Source organism: Oncorhynchus mykiss, chromosome 10 (genome assembly GCF_013265735.2).
Source record: "Oncorhynchus mykiss isolate Arlee chromosome 10, USDA_OmykA_1.1, whole genome shotgun sequence".
Lineage (NCBI taxonomy): Eukaryota > Metazoa > Chordata > Actinopteri > Salmoniformes > Salmonidae > Oncorhynchus > Oncorhynchus mykiss.
The window spans coordinates 42,247,477-42,270,937 of NC_048574.1; the positions used below are offsets into that span (position 1 = coordinate 42,247,477).

The 23,461-nt window shown below is 43.4% G+C and overlaps 1 protein-coding gene across 35 annotated transcripts in view; it reads left to right on the forward strand.

Moving 5' to 3' along the window:
• The window catches only part of LOC110533900 (protocadherin gamma-C5), a 140,403-nt gene that overhangs the window by 81,863 nt on the left and 35,079 nt on the right, over positions 1-23,461 (forward strand). The window contains exon 1 of one of the 35 annotated variants that reach the window (XM_036990300.1): positions 15,467-18,098. The exons of 31 other annotated variants lie outside the window; for them this stretch is intronic. In XM_036990300.1, coding sequence (XP_036846195.1) covers positions 15,645-18,098 — 2,454 coding nt within the window. In that variant the 5' untranslated portion in view covers positions 15,467-15,644. Of the gene's footprint in view, positions 1-15,466; positions 18,099-18,485; positions 21,208-23,461 lie in introns of those variants that run through there. 3 more of the 35 variants (XM_036990318.1, XM_036990333.1, XM_036990301.1) reach the window with 3 other exon arrangements.

Here is a 23,461-nt window from a genome sequence, read left to right on the forward strand (position 1 = left end):
CCTATTCTGGATAGTACATTAGGTCTACAGAAACAATTTGTTCTGTAAACGGACGTCACATTGACTGGATTCTTGAAAAATACGTTCTAGGATTTATTTTCTGCCTCAATATTGTGTTTTGGCTTTGGCTTTTTGTCGTGAAATGGCAATGAGAAGGAACAACAGGCTCTTGGAGTGGCTATTGTGCATATTCATGGTTTGCGCCTTCTCAGTTTACGCTGTGTCCGGACAGGTCCGCTACTCCATCCCGGAGGAGATGACGGTGGGCTCCTTTGTTGGGAATATAGCGAAAGATCTGGGACTGGAGCCTCAACGGCTTGTAGCCGGGAGAGCTCGGGTTTTCACTGCGAGCGACAGTGAATACTTGATTCTGAACCGAGAGAAAGGACAATTGTTAGTGAAAGAGAGAATGGACCGGGAACAGCTATGTTTGGAGATCTCAGCATGTAGCTTCAGTTTCGATGTGATTCTAGAGAACCCAATGGAGATGTTTCGGGTTACAGTGGAAATATTAGATATCAACGACAATAGCCCCGTTTTTCCAAAAAAGGAAATTGAATTGGAAATTAGCGAGTCAGTCCTACCTGGTGCGCTTTTCTCTATAGAAAGCGCAATAGACCAGGACGTAGGGGCAAATACACTCCAGAAATACGTATTAAACCCCACGGATCATTTTAATCTTAAGATTCAAGGTCGTCTAGATGTAAGTGAAAACATAGAGATAGTTCTTCAAAAACCTCTGGACAGAGAAAAGACAAAGCATCACTACTTGACTTTAACTGCTGTCGATGGCGGAGACCCTCGGAGGTCTGGAACAGTTCAAATCCACATTCTGGTTCTCGATGCCAACGACAATGCCCCGATATTTAGCCAAGCTACATATAAAGCATCCGTTGTAGAAAATGCTGGGAAGGGCACATTGGTTACAACAGTGAGCGCGACAGACGCAGACGAGGGATCTAGCGCCAATATAGAATTTTATTTTGAGCATGCTGCCACTACTATCCGAGAGCTATTCACAATTGACCCGATATCAGGTGAGGTGAAGGTAGTGGGTGATATAGATTATGAAAGAAACAAACAATTTAGGATAAAGGTAAAAGCTAAAGATAATGGTGGCTTAACAAACTCATGTGGAATCGTTATTGATGTTATTGATATGAACGATAACACTCCGAAAATAACCGTCATGTCCTTTTCTAGTGCCCTGCCCGAGGACTCAGTCCCTGGCACTATTATAGCCATGATTAACATCCAGGATCTTGATTCAGGCGACAATGCTAAGGTTTCATGTTCCATTGATCGCAACCTTCCTTTCAAAATTGAATCAGCTTTAGCAAATTACTACAATCTGGTGACGGACTCGGTATTGGATAGAGAACAGACATCAGAATATAATGTAACAATCACAGCAGTAGATGGAGGCTACCCGCCTCGCTCAAGTAAAAAGACGCTCAGTTTAAAGCTTTCAGATGTGAACGACCATGCGCCCCAGTTCCAACAAGAAAGCTATGACGCCTATGTGTACGAAAACAATGCCTCTTCTCTGTCGTTCTATTCTGTAAGCGCTACAGATGCAGACTGGGGACCAAATGCTCGGGTATCATATTTCCTTGAGGATGGTAGTTTAAACGGAGCTCCACTCTCCTCTTATGTGACTGTAAATTCAGACAGTGGGGGGCTTTACGCAGTGAAACCCTTTGACTATGAGCAAATTAAATCTTTCAAAATACATGTCAAAGCACAAGATGGAGGCTCACCCCCATTGAGTGGCAATGTAACTATAAACGTATTCATAAAAGACGAGAACGACAACGCGCCTCAGGTTCTGTATCCAGTACAAACTGGTGGCTCTCTGGGGGCTGAAATGGTGCCCCGTTCAGCAGATGTGGGCTATCTTGTCACTAAATTGGTGGCTGTTGATGTGGACTCTGGACAGAATGCATGGCTCTCATATAAACTGCAGAAAGTGACAGACAGGGCGCTGTTTGAAGTGGGCCTACAGAATGGAGAAATAAGAACTATACGCCAAGTCAATGATAAAGATGCTGTGAAACAAAAGCTCGCTGTTGTAGTGGAGGACAACGGGCAGCCATCTCGATCAGCTGTAGTCAATGTGAACGTGGTGGTGGCGGACAGCTTCCCTGAAGTGCTCTCAGAATTCACTGACTTCACAGTGGACAGGGAATATAATGACAACCTGACTTTTTATCTAGTGTTGGCCTTGGCTGTGGTATCGGTTCTGTTCATATTCTCCATTATTGCCCTTATCACAGTTAAAATCCACAGATGGAGACAGAATCGATTATTCTATAAATCTGCAGCAAACCTCCCCGTTATCCCACATCACCCTCCCGTTTACCCAGACGGAACCATGGGAACCCTACAGCGTGTGTACAACTATGAGGTGTGTGGAACCACTGACTCTAGGATGAGTGATGTGAAGTTTGCTAGGCCTTGTAGCCAGAACACACTGGTGGATGTGAGTCGCATGGGGACAATGCAGAGAGAAAAGAGGGAGCAGGAGGATGGTGATGTGTCTGAAGAGGTGAGACTCCCATTCTGTCCTCTACTTAGATAAGTATGAAGCTTGTGTACATCTGACTGACTGAGGGTTGTTTCTACACTGCAATCGTCCTATTCTCTTGCCTCTGTGGGATCAAGTCAAACTTTATCATTGAGTCATGTCAGTAGCATGGTCCAAAAACTGAATTGGTGCCGGCAAGCAGACTTAGACTCCATTCTAATCTGTGTAACAGTCTGCGGTCTGAGTCTATCCATATGAAGGGGTGCACATATTGAATCTTTGTGTGGCCCATTTGACCTTTATTATGGGTAAGAGTTTCCCACTACATGTTGTTGATAGCGCTACATTTAATTGCTGTCTAGTCGTGTCTATCCATCTCTCTGTGTGTCTCAGCCAGCCTATCAGTAATTCTAAAGAGCATTATGGAGGCCAGATTGCTCAGCAAGTAGCCTTTGATGCCATGCTTCTGTGTTAACCTGTTTTACGTGATTCATGAAATGCACTGCAACACTGTGGCTATGTTCATCCGGTGATTACTCTTTTCCATTCTTATTTACCCAGCAGGCGTGCAGATAAAGGAGCAGGTTATGAAATCACTGTATCAGTTTCATTAGGTCTCGTCTGACTAACAGACTGATCGACTGATCTGACTAGGTGATTGACTGGTTGACTGACTTGACTGGTTGACTGACTTGACTGGTTGACTGACTTGACTAGTGGACTGACTGACTGGTTGACTGACCTGACTGATTGACTGGCTGACTGGTTGACTGACCTGACTGGCTTGTCTGACTGACTGGTCGACTGACCTGACTGGCTGACTGACTGACTGGTTGACTGACCTGACTGGCTGACTGACTGACTGGTTGACTGACCTAACTGGCTGTCTGACTGACTGGTTGACTGACCTGACTGGCCTGACTTGACTGACTGACTCACTGCTAATACTATCAAATAATTGTTCTGAGGAGCCCTCATTCCTATCTATCCCATGGATCTTTGCTCTCTCCATCTGTATTTTTATCTCACCCCCCCACTTTCCCTCCCTTTCCTCTCCCTCTCTGTACAACCCTATGGAGCTTGGGCAAACTGACCCACTTTCCCCCTCACACACTGCTCTAATATCCTGTGTTGCTGTGGTGCAGCAATGGGCTTATACGTCTCTCCCATCAGACACTGGGCTTAATTCCATGGCAGTGTTACACTCATTCCTGTATGGAAAACTGTCACTGCTCTGTATTCAGAATGAGTGTGTCTGTTGGGTCATACTATGTAACTCTGTCTCTGAGTCTGTCTGTCTGTCTGTAACCAATGGTCTTGCTCAGTACTTGTCATTCACAGTAGTAATGTCCCTTTTTTGTCTATGGCTCACAGGTTGTAAAGGTTTAGACTGGATCTTGTTAGTGAGTGGAGGATTGTATGTAACATGGCATACTGTTAACAGTGACAGTGATTTCAAACCTGCCTAGTAACAGCCAGCAACAACGTCACGTCTTTGCCTTCATTTTAACCACTAGGCCTAAAGCATGGTTACGGGGATATTTTAACGAGCCATAGGAAAACAGAAAAGACCAAAGACTTGTTTTAATTGTTTTGTTAATCTGCGTGTGTGTGGGTTTGTGAGTATAGTTAAATTCAGGCAATCTCTAGTGTTATGCCCTCTTCTCTTCAGCGTACCAGGAAGATTCACCTCAAGCTCATGCACATTGTCATGGCAACACTCTCTCCATACAGACAGTGCTGCAGATTCCGGACATAAGACATGTTGTGTGGTTGGTGACTTGTAAACAACACTGTTCATAGTCTTGTGATCTTTCTGGCTAGAGCAAGTACTGTTCTAAAAGCTGCCTTGTCTTACGTCCTCTCAGCATGTTTCTAGGTGTGCATGCATCTGTGCCTGTCTGCATAACAGACAGAGTGATGATTTGAATTCTCCCGTGTATTTGTAAAAAGCCAGTGTAGCCCTGTAGTTACACAACATGTCATGAAGGCAAGAAGTTGGCTGGACTCATTTGATCCAGAAGCACTGAATCCTTTTGCCCTGAGTCTCACTGCACTGGCATGACAACTGCTTGCAACACAACACTGACCCAGTTTGAGCGGCCTCCTCTCTATTTCCTGTTACGTTTGAGAGCGATGGGACAGCTTAGTTGTGTTCCATTCTGATGCCTCTGTAACTACCCATCAACCACTCTGTCTTAGCCCCATTGCATGACATTTTAGTCATTCAGCAGACACTTATCCAGAGCGACTCACAGTAGTGAGTGCTCACATTATGTATTTACACAAACGTAGGCTTACACCTGTACTATACAGTCACAGTGTAGTTTATACCCATGTAACCAACCTTTTGTCTCTCTCTTTGTCTCTTCCCCACATAATCACAAGCACTCACTTGTCCATGTCAGACATGGATGTTGTCAGTGTGTCCTTTATGTGTCTGTTTAGCAGGTTGTATTGAGCACACAGCGTGGAGGCAGAGGGAGGGGGCAAGGCATTGTTGTGCATCATGCAGCAGTATGAAGGCTGTGGGACGCATATTTCACATTGGCACTAGCTTCTGTCCTGCATATTATCACATAAACCCACAAAGGGTCACAGAGTCATTTCTAAACATCTCTCTGTCTGTCTGTCTCTCTCTCTCTCTCGCTCTCTCTGTCTGCCTCTGTCTCTCTGTCTGTCTCGCTCTCTCTCTCTCGCTCCCTCTGTCTTGCTCTGGCTATCTGTCTGGCTTTCTGTCTGTCTCTGTCTCTCTCTTTCTCCCTCTCTTTGCCTCTCTCTCCCTCTCTCTTTCTCTCTCACACAAACACTCTCTGCCTGGCTCTATCTCTCTCTCTCTCCCTCTCTCTCGCTCTCTCAATCTGTTTCTCTCTTTCCTCTTTCTTCATCTCTCTCCCTGTAACAAAAAGCTTCTCACTATGTATCACATACTGATCCAAGATGGCATAGCAGTCCTTTGTCCTTGTCTTGTCGTGTCCCGTGTATATATATATTTACATCTTTTATGTATTTTATTTTCCAAAAACTCAACTTCAAAACACTATCCTGCAACCCCCCTCACCAATTTTAAAAAAGAAATAAGTATTATTTACCTCAAATCTGAAATCCACAATAGAAGCTAGCCTGGAGCTAACCAGAAGCTAACCAGGAGCTAACCAGAAGCTAGCCAAAAGCTAGCCAGAAGCTAGCCAGAAGCTAACCAGGAGCTAACCAGGAGCTAACCAGAAGCTAGCCAAAAGCTAGCCAGAAGCTAGCCAGAAGCTAGCCAGTTTACTGGCTAACGTTAGTACTTAGCTAACCACGGTTGATGGTCATCAGCTATCCTTTAGCTCGAAAAGCTAGCGCCAGTTTTGTACAACGCGACTCAGACCAGAATATACCGGAGCTATTTTTCTCTTCATATCCCCGGATTTCAACCAAAAGCTCTGAACATTTACACCTGGATCTAGCTAGCTGCTATCCTTGTGACTATTGTCTTACGTCGGTCCCGGAGCAAACTTCAATTATCCTGGAGTTAGCCAACTGAAGAGTTCCATCAACCACTCCTGGGCTATTATCACCTATCCGGACCTGTTTTACTGCCGATGCTGAGCCCCACCGGGCCTTCACGACTGGACTACCGACTTTATCTGCACGAGGGAGTTATCCAACTGGCTCCTCCGTCGCGTCGTTACCTAAACGGCCATCTGCGGCCCGCTAATCGTTAGCTGTCTTATCGGTTGCTATCTGAATAGGTCTCTCTGACTATTTTTCTTTGGTCACTATTACTATATCTATTTTGCCAATTGGATTGTTCTCCTCTACCACACGGAACCCCACTAATCTACTAACAGAAACGCACAAAGTGGCTAAAAACATCCTCCATCCTATGCTAGCTTGCTACCGATGGCCTGGCTAGCTGTCTGAATCGCCGTTACCCCAACCAACCTCACTACTAACTGGACCCTTATGATCACTCGACTAAGCATGCCTCTCCTTAATGTCAATATGCCTTGTCCATTGCTGTTCTGGTTAGTGTTTATTGGCTTATTTCACTGTAGAGCCTCTAGCCCTGCTCATAATACCTTATCGAACCTTTCATTTCCACCACCCACACATGCGATGACATCATCAGGTTTCAATGATGTTTCTAGAGACAATATCTCTCTCATCATCACTCAATACCTAGGTTTACCTCCACTATATTCACATCCTACCATACCTTTGTCTGTACATTATACCTTGATGCTATTTTATCACCCCCAGAAACTTCCTTTTACTCTCTGTTCTGGACATTCTAAACGACCAATTCTCATAGCTTTTAGCCGTACCCTTATCCTACTCCCCTGTTCCTCTGGTGATATAGAGGTGAATCCAGGCCCTGCAGTGCCTAGCTCCACTCCTATTCCAGAGGCGCTCTCTTTTGATGACTTCTGTAACCGTAATAGCCTTGGTTTCATGCATGTTAACATTAGAAGCCTCCTCCCTAAGCTTGTTTTATTCAATGCTTTAGCACACTCTGCCAACCCGGATGTTCTAGCCGTGTCTGAATCCTGGCTTAGGAAGACCACCAAAAATTCTGAAATCTCCATTCCGAACTACAACATTTTCAGACAAGATAGAACGGCCAAAGGGGGCGGTGTTGCAATCTACTGCAGAGATAGCCTGCAGAGTTCTGTCCTACTATCCAAGTCTGTACCCAAACAATTTGAACTTCTACTTTTAAAATTCCACCTCTCTAAAAACAAGTCTCTCACTGTTGCCACATGCTATAGACCACCCTCTGCCCCCAGCTGTGCTCTGGACACCATATGCGAACTGATTGCCCCCCATCTATCTTCAGAGCTCATGCTGCTAGGCGACCTAAACTGGAACATGCTTAACACCCCAGCCATCCTACAATCTAAGCTTGATGCCCTCAATCTCACACAAATTATCAATGAACCTACCAGGTACCACCCCAAAGCCGTAAACACGGGCACCCTCATAGATATCATCCTAACCAACTTGCCCTCTAAATACACTTCTGCTGTTTTCAACCAAGATCCCAGCGATCACTGCCTCATTGCCTGCATCCATAATGGGTCAGCGGTCAAACGACTTCCACTCATCACTGTCAAACGCTCACTGAAACACTTCAGCGAGCAGGCCTTTCTAATCGACCTGGCCGGGGTATCCTGGAAGGACATTGACCTCATCCCCTCAGTAGAGGATGCCTGGTTATTTTTTTTAAATGCCTTCCTCACCATCTTAAATAATCATGCCCCATTCAAGAAATGTAGAACCAGGAACAGGTATAGCCCCTCGTTCTCTCCAGACCTGACTGCCCTTAACCAACACAAAAACATCCTATGGCGTTCTGCATTAGCATCAAACAGCCCCGTGATATGCAACTTTTCAGGGAAGCTAGAAACCAATACACACAGGCAGTTAGAAAAGCCAAGGCTAGCTTTTTCAAGCAGAAATTTGCTTCCTGCAACACAAACTCTCACAAGTTCTGGGACACTGTGAAGTTCTTGGAGAATAAGAACACCTCCTCCCAGCTGCCCACTGCACTGAGGATAGGAAACACTGTCACTACCGATAAATACACTATCATTGAGAATTTCAATAAGCAATTTTCTACATCCGGCTATGCTTTCCACCTGGCTACCCCTACCCCGGTCAACAGCACTGCACCCCCCACAGCAACTTGCGCAAGCCTTCCCCATTTCTCCTCTTCCAAATCCAGTCAGCTGATGCAGTCTATCACAGTGCCATCCGTTTTGTCACCAAAGCCCCATATACTACCCACCACTGCGACCTGTACACTCTCGTTGGCTGGCCCTCGCTTCAAACCCACTGGCTCCAGGTCATCTACAAGACCCTGCTAGGTAAAGCCCCCCCTATCTCACCTCGCTGGTTACCATAGCAAAACCCACCTGCAACACGCGCTCCAGCAGGTATATCTCTCTGGTCACCCCCAAAACCAATTCTTACTTTGGCCGCCTCGCCTTCCAGTTCTCTGCTGCCAATGACTGGAACGGACTGCAAAAATCTCTGAAACTGGAAACACTTATCCCCCTCACTAGCTTTAAGCACCAGCTGTCAGAGCAGCTCACAGATTACTGCACCTGTACATACAGTGCCTTGCGAAAGTATTCGGCCCCCTTGAACTTTGCGACCTTTTGCCACATTTCAGGCTTCAAACATAAAGATATAAAACTGTATTTTTTTGTGAAGAATCAACAACAAGTGGGACACAATCATGAAGTGGAACAACATTTATTGGATATTTAAAACTTTTTTAACAAATCAAAAACTGAAAAATTGGGCGTGCAAAATTATTCAGCCCCTTTACTTTCAGTGCAGCAAACTCTCTCCAGAAGTTCAGTGAGGATCTCTGAATGATCCAATGTTGACCTAAATGACTAATGATGATAAATACAATCCACCTGTGTGTAATCAAGTCTCTGTATAAATGCACCTGCACTGTGATAGTCTCAGAGGTCCGTTAAAAGCGCAGAGAGCATCATGAAGAACAAGGAACACACCAGGCAGGTCCAAGAAGTTTAAAGCCGGATTTGGATACAAAAAGATTTCCCAAGCTTTAAACATCCCAAGGAGCACTGTGCAAGCGATAATATTGAAATGGAAGGAGTATCAGACCACTGCAAATCTACCAAGACCTGGCCGTCCCTCTAAACTTTCAGCTCATACAAGGAGAAGACTGATCAGAGATGCAGCCAAGAGGCCCATGATCACTCTGGATGAACTGCAGAGATCTACAGCTGAGGTGGGAGACTCTGTCCATAGGACAACAATCAGTCGTATATTGCACAAATCTGGCCTTTATGGAAGAGTGGCAAGAAGAATGCCATTTCTTAAAGATATCCATAAAAAGTGTCGTTTAAAGTTTGCCACAAGCCACCTGGGAGACACACCAAACATGTGGAAGAAGGTGCTCTGGTCAGATGAAACCAAAATTGAACTTTTTGGCAACCATGCAAAACGTTATGTTTGGCGTAAAAGCAACACAGCTCATCACCCTGAACACACCATCCCCACTGTCAAACATGGTGGTGGCAGCATCATGGTTTGGGCCTGCTTTTTTTCAGCAGGGACAGGGAAGATGGTTAAAATTGATGGGAAGATGGATGGAGCCAAATACAGGACCATTCTGGAAGAAAACCTGATGGAGTCTGCAAAAGACCTGAGACTGGGACGGAGATTTGTCTTCCAACAAGACAATGATCCAAAACATAAAGCAAAATCTACAATGGAATGGTTCAAAAATAAACATATCCAGGTGTTAGAATGGCCAAGTCAAAGTCCAGACCTGAATCCAATCGAGAATCTGTGGAAAGAACTGAAAACTGCTGTTCACAAATGCTCTCCATCCAACCTCACTGAGCTCGAGCTGTTTTGCAAGGAGGAATGGGAAAAAATGTCAGTCTCTCGATGTGCAAAACTGATAGAGACATACCCCAAGCGACTTACAGCTGTAATCGCAGCAAAAGGTGTCACTACAAAGTATTAACTTAAGGGGGCTGAATAATTTTGCACGCCCAATTTTTCAGTTTTTGATTTGTTAAAAAAGTTTGAAATATCCAATAAATGTCGTTCCACTTCATGATTGTGTCCCACTTGTTGTTGATTCTTCACAAAAAAATACAGTTTTATATCTTTATGTTTGAAGCCTGAAATGTGGCAAAAGGTCGCAAAGTTCAAGGGGGCCGAATACTTTCGCAAGGCACTGTAGCCCATCTATAATTTAGCCCAAACAACTACCTCTCCCCCTACTGTATTTATTTATTTTGCTCCTTTGCACCCCCATTATTTCTCTCTCTACTTTGCACATTCTTCCACTGCAAATCTACCATTCCAGTGTATATATATATATATTTTTTTTTTTACTTGCTATATTGTATTTACTTCGCCACCATGGCCTTTTTTGCCTTTACATCCCTTATCTCACCTCATTTGCTCACATTGTATATAGACTCATTTTTCTACTGTATTATTGACTGTATGTTTGTTTTACTCCATGTGTAACTCTGTGTTGTTGTACGTGTCGAACTGCTTTGCTTTAACTTGGCCAGGTCGCAATTGTAAATGAGAACTTGTTCTCAACTTGCATACCTGGTTAAATAAAGGTGAAATAAAAAAAATACAAATAAAAATGTCACGTCAGTATCTATGGCCCTCTAGCTTGGTTCAACACCACAGCTTTATACAGTGAGGCTATAAAATAAATATATTTTTTATAGAACACTTCCCACAGTAAGACCCTCTCTTAACAGAGACTGTGTTTGATAAGTAGCCCTTTGGCTTTACACTCCTGGCATTGGGTTTTCCCTATCTGTAATAACAGAATGTGTGCTCTGCTCGTCTTAAGCTATGAACATACAACGCACACAGCACATCAATACTTCATTTGCACAGTAGCCTATACCTTTCCCTTTCCAGCATTCATTCAAATCAAATGTGTTTCTCTGTGCATGATTTTCAGACAGCTTGCAGTTTCCCACCCCACCCTTCCCCACCGACACAGAAACATTCCACACATTCATTTTCATGACTGGCTGAGTCACACTAAAGACTGCACCATTCCCTCAGAAGTTGCACGCAGCGACAGCTTAATGCATGGAGGTTTGAGTGGAAGGCACTGTATTACAGTGCAGAGACAGAGGAAAGGGACCCCTGCCTTGGACTATGTTTAAGTCTTCACTGAGCCGCAGTGGGGCTGGGCAGGGCAGGGCCAGCAGGAAGGGAAACCTGTCTGTATTATTTTGTCTGAATCTCTCTATCTCTTTGTCTGGGGAGATGATGTGTGTAACGTTGGTTTCCTACTGTCAGTGAAGATGATATCATTGCTGGTGTTTGTGAAGATTGTGATAATAAAGATAAGAACAATGTGAAAAATCATACTCTTCCTTGTTTACAAGTGAAATACAGGGATGTCAACACTCTTGCAGATCTAACCATGTTGTAGAGACCAAGCACAGTAAAACAATAAGAAAAATGTGCAAAGGATTTAGTGACATAGTGCCTATATTTTGTGTTTGGTAATAACAAACATGTTTTGTTGGTGATGGTAAACCTGCTTGTGTTCCCCTGGTGGTCAAATCAAATTGTATTTGTCACATGTGCCGAATACAACAGGTGTAGTAGACCTTACCGTGAAATGCTTACTGACAAGCCCTTAACCAACAATGCAGTTCAAGAAACACAGTTAAGAATTTTTTTTCTAAATAACATAAAGTGAAAAACGAGGCTATGTACAGGGTGTACTGGTACCGAGTCAATGTGTGGGGTACAGGTTAGGCAAGGAAATTTGTAAAGTGACGATGCATAGATAATAAACAGCGAGTAGCTGTAAGAAGTTGTTAAGGAACCTTTTGGTCGTAGACTCGGCCCTCCGGTACCGCTTGCCTTGCAGTAGCAGAGAGAACAGTCTATGACTTGGGTGACTGGAGTCTTTGACAATTATTTGGGCCTTCCTCTAACACCGCCTGGTATAGAGGTCTTGGATGTCAGGAAGCTTGGCCCCAGTGAGGTCTGGCACCGACCTTATGATTATAGGGCCCAGAGTTTTCCCTGATGAAGGGACCTGACCAGGAAAACCTCAGGGCCCTACTCATGAAGCATAAGGATAACATTAAGAAAACACCAGTGTAATGCTATGGTTGTTGCACACATTGAACCCACACTGCACATGCACAGAATGATATACAACACAGTGGTCATGCTAAGTGACTGTGGTCATGCTAAGTGACTGTGGTGAACATGTGTCAGATTGGTCTGTATCAAAACTCTTTTTCTGTTTTGATAAGTATGTCTCTGTGTGCTGTGAGTACAGTCCTTGTCCTAATCTAATGAATATGTCTTTCTTTTCTCTCTTTTCCATGTCGTCACTGCATCTGCTCCCTCTGTGTTTCTCAAAACAAGGTAAGATCAACTTCATCTCATTTTCTACCTGCCAATTTCCCCTACCAATCTATAATCTATCTATCTGTCAAGCTATATCAAACCACATAAAATCTCTATCGCTCTCTGTCTCTCTCTCGCTCTCTCGCTCTCTCTCTCTCACACACACACACACACACACACACACACACACACACACACACACACACACACACACACACACACACACACACACACACACACACACACACACACACACACACACATACATACACACACTTGTGTATGCACTTAGTCCAATGTAACCTTTAAGAGGATCATGTTCAACACACAAGGATCAGAGGTAAAGGGACAGATCAGCATTGTTCATTTGTTCATCATATGTCACAGCCAGTTATACAGATTTTTGACATTGTATTATTTATGATTCCAATGCTTGCCATTGAAATATCTCAGTGATAACAAAGGGTAAAATAACATTCCCATGAGCTGTGTATGAAAAATATCTAAATACATCTATAATGAATATGTTGGTACTTGTATTGGTCACATCTCTTCCTTTGGGTGAATCGCACACATTTATAATTGCTGCAATCATTATTTTCATGAACCTTGGAAAAGGGCTTTACATCTTGTTGACTTATTCATCTATTGAGGCCCAACTCATGAATGATAAAGGAGTGCCTGGTCACATGACAAACAGCAGAATGAAATGCAGACTTTTATACACAGTTTCTCGAACAAAGCGGTTTCAGTGCATTTCGCTGTTCTACCTCTTGAAATGCTTCCGGGGTTTTTATCTGAGGAAATGTCTGTTCATCTAGCTCCTGTTTCCCTTCACGCATTGTTTATGCCACTCTCGTGCTGCCTATTGTCTGCCGCATGCACCAGAGTGAGCTCTCCGCCTGTGTGGCGCTGTCCACCCGCGTGGTGCTGAAATGGTCCTCTCTGTGCAGCGCGCGTGGTCTCCTCTGCTTTCCAGGGATTGGATAATCTCTTGCTGCATATGTGCCACTGATCATCGTGATGAAAAACGACTATATTTATATCTTGTCAACCTGGCCAATATTATATAACACTGTGATATGATTATAAGCATGATTCATGATTAAACCTTTATTTTCATCTAACGCTGTAATAGGTCGTTATCAATAAAACGTCACAATATGGTGCAGAGCGTTCGATTTGACTGGTGGGGGCACAGAGACCTCCAGCTCCTCTAAAACTATTGACAACTACGTGCCGTTTGCAAGTGATTGTTAAATCAACTATTTGGTTGTAATATCATCACGTCTTGAAGTGCCTAGTCAGACCTACACATTTCAGATTATTCTCTTTCATCGAAGTTATAAAGCAGGTAACTGCATGCTTTTCATGATCAGTAAAAATCTATTGATTATGTATTTCCAGACACATGGAAAGAGCTTGAAATCGGCAAGGCCTCTTCCTGGTAAAGTTGTCAGTCGGACTACTGTCATCACCACTATAGATGGCAACAAAATATAGACATCTATTTTATCCACTGAAAGTTCGCCAACTTGTCCATCATTCAATATAACCTGCCATGTCTGTAAGCAGTAATCACGATTAAACACTTAGAAACAACATTGAACAGAAGATAATGTTAGGTAACTTCGCGGGGCAGGCCCTACATTGGTTTGAGAACAATCTGCATTAGGTCTACATACCACTATCTTTATGCCAATGTACACAGTTTATATTTGTAGCTTGCAAAGTACACATGATCAGCTAACAGTACATTGGTAAATGCGCCGTTCTGCTACTTGACAGGTAGATTCCACAAAGGATTGGAAATGAACCTAAACCACTCGTACTTGTCAGGTACAGGTCACTTTTGTTCTATATCACTAAAATATCCACTTAATGGTGGCCAATATTGAGAGATATCCTGAGGCTACGCTCACTTATCTGAAATTACATGATCAATTGATGTTTACTGATCATGAAAAGCATGCATTTACTGCTGTATAAATCTGATGATAGAGCTAAATGTGCCCAATTCTTTTTGCATGGAATAATCTGAAATGTGTAGTTCTGACTAGGCACTTCAAGAGGTGATGATATTACAACCAAACAGTTAACATTTATTTAATAATCACTTGAAAACGGAAGGCAGTTGTCAATGGTTTTAGCGGAGCTGGGGATCTCCATGGAGGCAAATCAAACGCTCTGCACCTAAATTGTGTGACGTTTTATTGACGACGACCTATTAGAGCATCCTCGGTTGCTAAGGATATTTAGTTAATCTATGCCCCACGGTTGTAGCCTGCTGTCGATAAAAATCAGTGTGGACGAATTGCTATTGTGGTGGTCAGACATATAGACCTAGTCTAAAGGCTTCCCCGTTCAGTTACACAGCAAATTAGTAAAATAATAAAATATGTAGGCTACTATGTAAATACACGCTACTAAACCGTGTGTGCGTGCGTGTGTGCGTGCGTGTGTACGTGTGCGTCAAACCTCTATTCCCTTTTGCTTCCGCCTCTCGCGATCCTTTCACTCCCAGCCCGTTACTCCCCCCTTCTGCTCGTGCTGAGCATGCTACTGTGATTAGACGTGTGTGTGTGTGTGAGGGGATGAAAGAGACTGGCTCCCTGCTCCTCATGACAGACTATGAGAACACCACTTGGCTGTGCTTCCCTATCACTGCCACACGACGGCAGAAAGAGTACAGTAAACGGAGGGCTTGAAGTGATACAGTGCTTTTATGATTATTGGGTAATAATAATAATAATAATAGGCTATAGGCTAATATTAGCATTTTTGGGGGGCGCTATTTATTTATTTATTTAGTGAATTACCACGTTTATTTTGTACAGTAGCATATTTACTACTTTTCAATCAAAGTAAAATGTTACACCTGTAAATAAATACTGAGTATCTGTTTCTGTATTTTAAGCATTCTACTCATAGTGAAGGAATAGACTGCACCTTTAAGATACTCTACGTGTGTGATTGGTTATATCAAGAGGGTTCTCTGCACCAATACTGAGCTGAGCCAGACAAAGGGATCTACTCCCTCCCCTCAGACTCAGCATTACATCCCGTAGCCTACAATGCTCAGATCTAGGAGCTACACTTGAACTGAATTGAAACAAAAGAAGGTCTGCTTGCATTTTTTGGGAAATGTGTATTCAAGACACTATGGCGAATAACTTCAGTTTTTATATTGTGTGATGGTGAGGATTTACTGTGAAAAGGAGGTTCGATGGAACAAAGGACAATGAGGATTCGAGGCCATTTGAGGTGGCAAGTGTTATGGATTTATCAATTTGTTCTCCTGTGGAATACAATAGAGGCGCAGATTCCATACACTATACCTGAGGAGTTAAAGAAAGGTTCTGTTGTTGGAAATATAGCCAAGGACCTGGGTTTGGGAATATCTGAGATATATGACCGTAAACTGAGGATAGCTTCTGATACTGGTAAGCAGTATTTCAGTGTGGATTTGGGAAAGGGTGAGCTGGTTGTCAATGAAAGGATAGACAGAGAATATTTATGTGGAGAGAATGTCCCTTGTTTGTTACCGCTGGAGGTTATAGTTGAAAATCCTTTACAGCTGCACCGCATGGAAATCGAAATACAGGATATAAATGATAATTCTCCAGGTTTTCTTACAAATGAACGCATTTTGAAAATAGCTGAGGTGATTAATCCAGGTGCAAAATTCCCATTGGAAAGTGCACATGATCCTGACGTAGACGCAAATTCATTACGGTCCTATAGTATCAGTGATAATGACCATTTCCTGTTGAACATGAAGACCCAGGGAGGCCAAAAAATTCCCGAACTTGTGCTGAAGACTTCACTGGACAGAGAGAAGCAGGCCGTTCACAAGCTCGTGCTCATCGCTGTAGACGGAGGGACTCCTGCACGATCTGGTACTTCTGAAATCACTGTCATAGTTCTTGATGTTAATGATAATGAGCCCCAGTTTGAGAGACCTTTTTATGAAATAGCTGTAGCTGAGAATAGACCCGTTGGCAATCAGATAGTAAATGTAAAAGCATCAGATTCTGACGAAGGACTAAATGGAGAGATCGAGTATTTCTTTGCAGACCAGACCCCAGATAGTATAAGGACATTACTTAATGTTGACTCAAATACTGGCGAAATAACTATCAAAGGACAGCTCGATTATGAACAGACGAATTTGCATACGTTTGATATTGTGGCAAAAGATAAAGGCAGTCCACAGATGGAGGGGCACTGTAGTGTAAAGATCAATATTGCTGATGTTAATGATAATGCCCCTCAAATTATTATAACCTCACTGACCAGTCCAATACCGGAGAATTCAGCCCCTGGGATGGTTATTGCATTGATTAGCGCGAAAGACTTAGACGTTGGTGAGAATGGCAAAGTAAAGTTAAACATGTCCCGGGGTTCCCCGTTCACTCTGAAGCCCTCTGTTTCCAACCATTATGCACTGGTGACCAACGGTCCATTAGACCGAGAGACGTTCTCGAAGTATGATGTTGTCATTAACGCGGTTGATTCAGGGTCCCCACCTTTATCTACAAAGAAAACCGTTACCGTGAAAATCGTAGATGTCAATGACAATCCTCCAGTGTTTTCCCAGACATCGTATACTGTTTATGTCAAAGAAAACGGAACCCCGGGATCTATAATGAGCTCAGTGTCCGCCTCTGATACAGACATGGGTGAGAATGCAAAGATCTCCTATTCTATATTAGCCTCTAAAGTACAAGACGTGTCTGTCTCCTCCTATATTTACATAAACTCAGATAACGGCAGCATCTACAGCATGCACTCGTTTGACTATGAGAAACTGAAGGTGTTTCAGATACAGGTCCAGGCAAAGGACCACGGCTCTCCGTCTCTGAGCAGCAACGTCACGGTTCATGTTTTTATCCTGGACCAGAACGACAATGCACCCGCTGTTATTTACCCATCCGCTGTCATGGGCTCTGTCTCCCATCAGAAGATGCCCCGGTCCGCTAAAGCAGGCCACCTGACCACTAAGATATCGGCAGTGGACGCAGACTCGGGTCATAACGCCTGGATTTCCTATAGGCTGGTGGAGGCCACAGACTCGTCTCTGTTCAGTGTGAATCTTTACACGGGGGAGGTGAGGACTAAACGCGCTGTTTCAGAGCAGGATGACTCCTCTCAGAGGCTGCTTATAGAGATACAGGACAATGGGGAGCCGGTCCAGTCCGCCACAATCACAGTCAACATAGTGTTAGAGGACGGGCTCCACGAGCCCATCTCGGACTTCCGCCAGAAAACAGCCGAGCCCAGCAAGAGAAACAGTAAAATCACCTTTTATTTGATCATCTCTCTGGCCTCTGTGTCCGTTTTGTCTTTGTTGACCTTTCTCATCTTATTGGTGAAATGCGTTAGAAACAGTAGGAGCAGCTCGAGTTGCTGTATCAGACGGGCTGACTCTGACGGATACAAGAATCCCAACAGAAACCTACAGCTCCAGCTCAACACTGACGGCCCTATTAAGTATGTGGAGGTCCTGGGAGGGGACATGTTGTCTCAGAGCCAGTCCTTCAGGTCGTGTCTCTCTCCAGTGTCCGAGTTCAGTGATTTCACCCTCGTTAAGCCCAGCAGCACCACAGACTTTAAGGAGATGATAAACGTGCTTGATGCGTCTTTACCGGACAGCGCGTGGACATTCGAGAGCCAACAGGTGAGCGCAGTTACTTTATAATGTGTTTTTTTAATCACCAGATTATATCGTTGTTCATTTATGACTGTATCTCCTGGCACTTGGTTTTACCACTTCTCCTCATTTCAATTCTATAAACTTTTGGTGTGTAGGCTATTCATTTTTTATGATATGGAGTCATGAAATGACATTCTTCTACACTTTGGCCTTTATATATTAATTTGTTTGTTTATTGTTCATGAAGGTAAACCATAAATGCCAATGCAGTAACAGACACCAATTTTGAAGAGTGAATGGACACATCACTACATCACTACTGCTCATAACAGCACTGTTTCTTTAACTGCCAGTGCTGAGATACTCGCCATGATAATTCATTGGAGTTCTGTGAACCAATCATGTGCTGAACTGTACAAAGAGATCTAGTCCCTCCCCCAGCCTCAGCACCATAAACCCAGCCTCGTCGAGAACCAGGTTTTTTTTTTAGGTATGGCAACCCGAGACTACCATAATCCTTACAATGCACAGAGCTGAGAGAGACAGAGCTGCGCTCCTTTTGAGAGATAGGACCGACATATAAAACCGTGTTTAATTCTATAGGAATAATAGGTTTTACTTGGTAGGATTATCTTGAAATGTATTACAAACCAAGACCTTTACGAAGTCCAAGGGATCATCATTCATGGAAATGCGGATTCAAATGAAGATGGTATTTCTATGGCGGGGGCTTCTGCTTTCCTCCCTTCTGTGGAATACAATAGAAGCGCAGACGCGCTACACCATCCCCGAGGAGCTGAGTGTGGGATCCGTTATTGGGAATATAGCAATGGATCTGGGTTTGAAAGTGTCTGAGATTTCCGATCGTAAACTGAGGATAGCCTCCGAAGGCGATAAGCAGTATTTCAGTGTGGATTTGGGAAGAGGTGACCTCATTGTTAGTGAGAGAATAGACAGGGAGAATCTGTGTGGACGAAATCCCAAGTGTCTGTTACCTTTGGAGGCTTTAATTGAAAACCCACTACAGCTGTATCGTGTTGAAATCGAAATACAGGATATAAATGACAATTCCCCAGTATTCCAAAACAATCAAAATGTTTTAAATATTGCGGAGTCTAGAATTCCAGGTGTAAGATTTCGTTTGGAATCAGCACAAGACCCCGACGTTGGCTCCAATTCCTTACGCTCATATACACTAAGTAAAAATGAACATTTTGTGTTAGACATAAAAACAAAGAAGGATGGGTCAAAAGTCCCAGAATTGGTTTTAGAAAAAGTATTGGACAGAGAAAAACAGTCCGTACAGAGCCTGCTTTTGACGGCCGTAGATGGTGGAAATCCTGCTAGATCAGGCACGGCAGAAATTACTATTCGAGTTCTAGACAATAACGACAATGCACCTGTGTTTGAAGAAAGTACATATGACATTCAAGTGGTTGAAAACACATTACCAGGAACGGTCGTCGTCACTGTTAAAGCAGTCGATCTTGATGATGGGTCCAACAGTGAGATCGTTTACTCATTTGGACCACACACATCAGAGTCACTTCAGGACCTTATAACTGTAGATCCGCAAACCGGTGAAATAATAGTTCAGGGAAATATAGATTATGAAAAGGGAAATTCGTTTAAATTTGATGTTCTCGCAACAGACAAAGGCACCCCACCAATGCAGGGCGTATGTAGTATTAATGTAGAAATTATTGATTTAAACGACAATTCCCCAGCTCTCATTTTAAAATCGCAGCCTAGCCCGGTGAGGGAAGACACGCCTATTGGAACGGTTGTTGCTTTGATAAGTGCCAAGGACATAGACTCTGGAGATAATGGTGAGGTAAGTCTGAATATAGCGTTAGGCTTACCTTTTTCATTAAAACCATCCATTTCTAATAACTACGCTTTGGTTACTGATTCCAGTTTCGATCGGGAGAAAAAAACGGAGTATTCTGTCGAAATTCTAGCTTCTGACCACGGGGAACCGTCTCTTACCTCTAGAAAAACAATCACGGTTCGTGTTTTAGATGTCAATGACAACTCGCCAGTGTTTTCCCAGCCGTTCTATACTGTGTATGTTAAAGAAAATGGCATCCCGGGATATTTACTGAGCTCAGTGTCCGCTTCTGATACAGACATGGGTGAGAATGCGAAGATCTCCTATTCTATATTAGACTCTAAAGTACAAGACGTGTCTGTCTCCTCCTATATTTACATAAACTCAGATAACGGCAGCATCTACAGCATGCACTCGTTTGACTATGAGAAACTGAAGGTGTTTCAGATACAGGTCCAGGCAAAGGACCACGGCTCTCCGTCTTTGAGCAGCAACGTCACGGTTCATGTTTTTATCCTGGACCAGAACGACAATGCCCCCGCTGTTATTTACCCATCCGCTGTCACGGGCTCTGTCTCGCATCAGAAGATGCCCCGGTCCGCTAAAGCAGGCCACCTCGCTACCAAGATATCGGCAGTGGACGCAGACTCGGGCCATAACGCCTGGATTTCCTATAGGCTGGTGGAGGCCACAGACTCGTCTCTGTTCAGTGTGAATCTTTACACGGGGGAGGTGAGGACTAAACGCGCTGTTTCAGAGCAGGATGACTCCTCTCAGAGGCTGCTTATAGATATACAAGACAATGGGGAACCGGTCCAGTCCGCCACAGTCACAGTCAACATACTGTTAGAGGACGGGCTCCACGAGCCCATCTCAGACTTCCGCCAGAAAACAGCCGAGCCCAGCAAGAGAAACAGTAAAATCACCTTTTATTTGATCATCTCTCTGGCCTCAGTGTCCGTTTTGTCTTTGTTGACTTTTCTCATCTTAGTGGTGAATTGCGTTAGGAACAGTAGGAGCAGCTCGAGTTGCTGTATCAGACGGGCTGACTCTGACGGATACAAGAATCCCAACAGAAACCTGCAGCTCCAGCTCAACACTGACGGCCCTATTAAGTATGTGGAGGTCCTGGGAGGGGACATGTTGTCTCAGAGCCAGTCCTTCAGGTCGTGTCTCTCTCCAGTGTCCGAGTTCAGTGATTTCACCCTCGTTAAGCCCAGCAGCACCACTGACTTTAAGGACATGATAAACGTACTTGATGCATCTTTACCGGACAGCGCGTGGACGTTCGAGAGCCAACAGGTGAGACTATGTTTTATTACCACCGGATTTAATTGTTGTTCATTTATGACTGTATCTCCTGGAACTGGGTTTTACCACTTCTATTCATTCGATGCTATAACATTTGGGTGATTTTATTTTTCTGTTTATATGAGAGTTTTCAGCTATAGATACTTTATCGGTATTTTTTCAATATAACGCATCCGCTGATGTTGCACTTTCGCATTTGCGGTGAGAGCGATGTTAGTCAGACCATTAGACATCCTGAAAATCGGGATTCACATAAAATCATCTGTAGCGTCCGAACGGGTTGTCCTACATACGATTGTGACCCCTCTATGGAAAGGTGAGACCCATAAGCGTATTGGGACTCGTCTGAAGTCGGTGCAGCGGATGTGCCTAATTACAATTGAAGTCGGAAGTTTACATACACTTAGGTTGGAGTCATTAAAACTCGTTTTCAACCACTCCACAAATTTCTTGCTAACAAACTATAGTTTTGACAAGTCGGTTAGGACATCTACTTTGTGCATGACACAAGTACTTTTTCTAACAATTGTTTACAGACATTATTTCACTTATAATTCACTGTATCACAATTCCAGTGGGTCAGAAGTTTACATACACTAAGTTAACAGTGCCTTTAAACAGCTTGGAAAATTCCAGAAAATGATGTCATGGCTTTAGAAGCTTCTGATGGGCTAATTGATATAATTTGAGTCAATTGGATGTATTTCAATGCCTACCTTCAAACTCAGTGCCTCTTTGCTTGACATCATGGAAAAATCAAAAGAAATCAGCCAAGACCTCAGAAAACATTTTTAGACGTCCAGAAGTCTGGTTCATCCTTGGGAGCAATTTCCCACACCTGAAGGTACCACGTTCATCTGTACAAACAATAGTATGCAAGTATAAACACCATGGGACCACGCAGCCATCATTCTGCTCAGGAAGGAGACGCGTTCTGTCTCCTAGAGATGAACGTACTTTGGTGCGAAAAATGCTAATGAATCCCAGAACAACAGCAAAGGGCCTTGTGAAGATGCTGGAGGAAACAGGTACAAAAGTATCTATAGCCACAGTAAAACTGTGGTCCTATATCGTCATAACCTGAAAGGCAGCTCAGCAAGGAAGAAGCCACTGCTTCAAACCTGCCATAAAAAAACAAGACTACGGTTTGCAACTGCACATGGGGACAACGATCGTACTTTTTGGAGAAATGTCCTCTGGTCTGATGAAACAAAAATAGAACTGTTTGGCCATAACGACCATCGTTATGTTTGGAGGAAAAAGGGGGAGGCTTGCAAGCCAAAGAACACCATCCCAACTGTGAAGCACGTGGATGGCAGCATTGTGTTGTGGGGGTGGTTTGCTGCAGGAGGGACTGGTGCACTTCACAAAATAGATGGCATCATGAGGAGGGAAATTACGTGGATATATTGAAGCAACATCTCAAGACATCAGTCAGGAAGTTAAAGCTTGGTCCCAAATGGGTATTCCAAATGGACAATGACCCCAAGCATGCTTCCAAAGTTGTGGCTAAGCCCTGTCCTCCATCCTATTGAAAATGTGTGGGTAGAACTGAAAAGGCATGTGCTAGCAAGTAGGCCTACAAACCTGACTCAGTTACACCAGCTCTGTCAGGATGAACGGGCCAAAATTCACCCAACTTATTGTGGGAAGCTTGTGGAAGGCTACCCAAAACGTTTGACCCAAGTTAAACAATTTAAAGACAATGCTACCAAATACTAATTGAGTGTATGTAAACCTCTGACCCACTGGGAATGTGATGAAAGAAATATAATCTGAAATAAATAATTCTCTCTACTATTATTCTAACGTTTCACATTCTTAAAATAAAGTGGTGATTCCAACTGACCTAAAACAGGGAATTTTTACTAGGATTAAATGTCAGGAATTGTGGAAAACTGAGTTCAAATGTATTTGGCTAAGGTGTATGTAAACTTCCGACTTCAACTGTATGTCTGTAGTCCAAACATTTTGGGCAACACACTAATATGACCCATCTGTGGAAAGGTGAGACTCTCACTAACACGTTCATGTCAGTTTTTTTGCTCGCCCTCAGGCCTCACAAGACTCCGCTGAAGTACCAGTTGAATAGAAATATATATTTAGATTGTTCAGAGCCGAAAATAAGTGGTTAGATACATGTTTCCCGATCTTTCTTATTTCTCTCAGATATAGGACAGACACTTCAGAACAAACTACCTTTTGATTTTTTGTTCCATGTAGTGAATCTGTAATTCAATGTGTT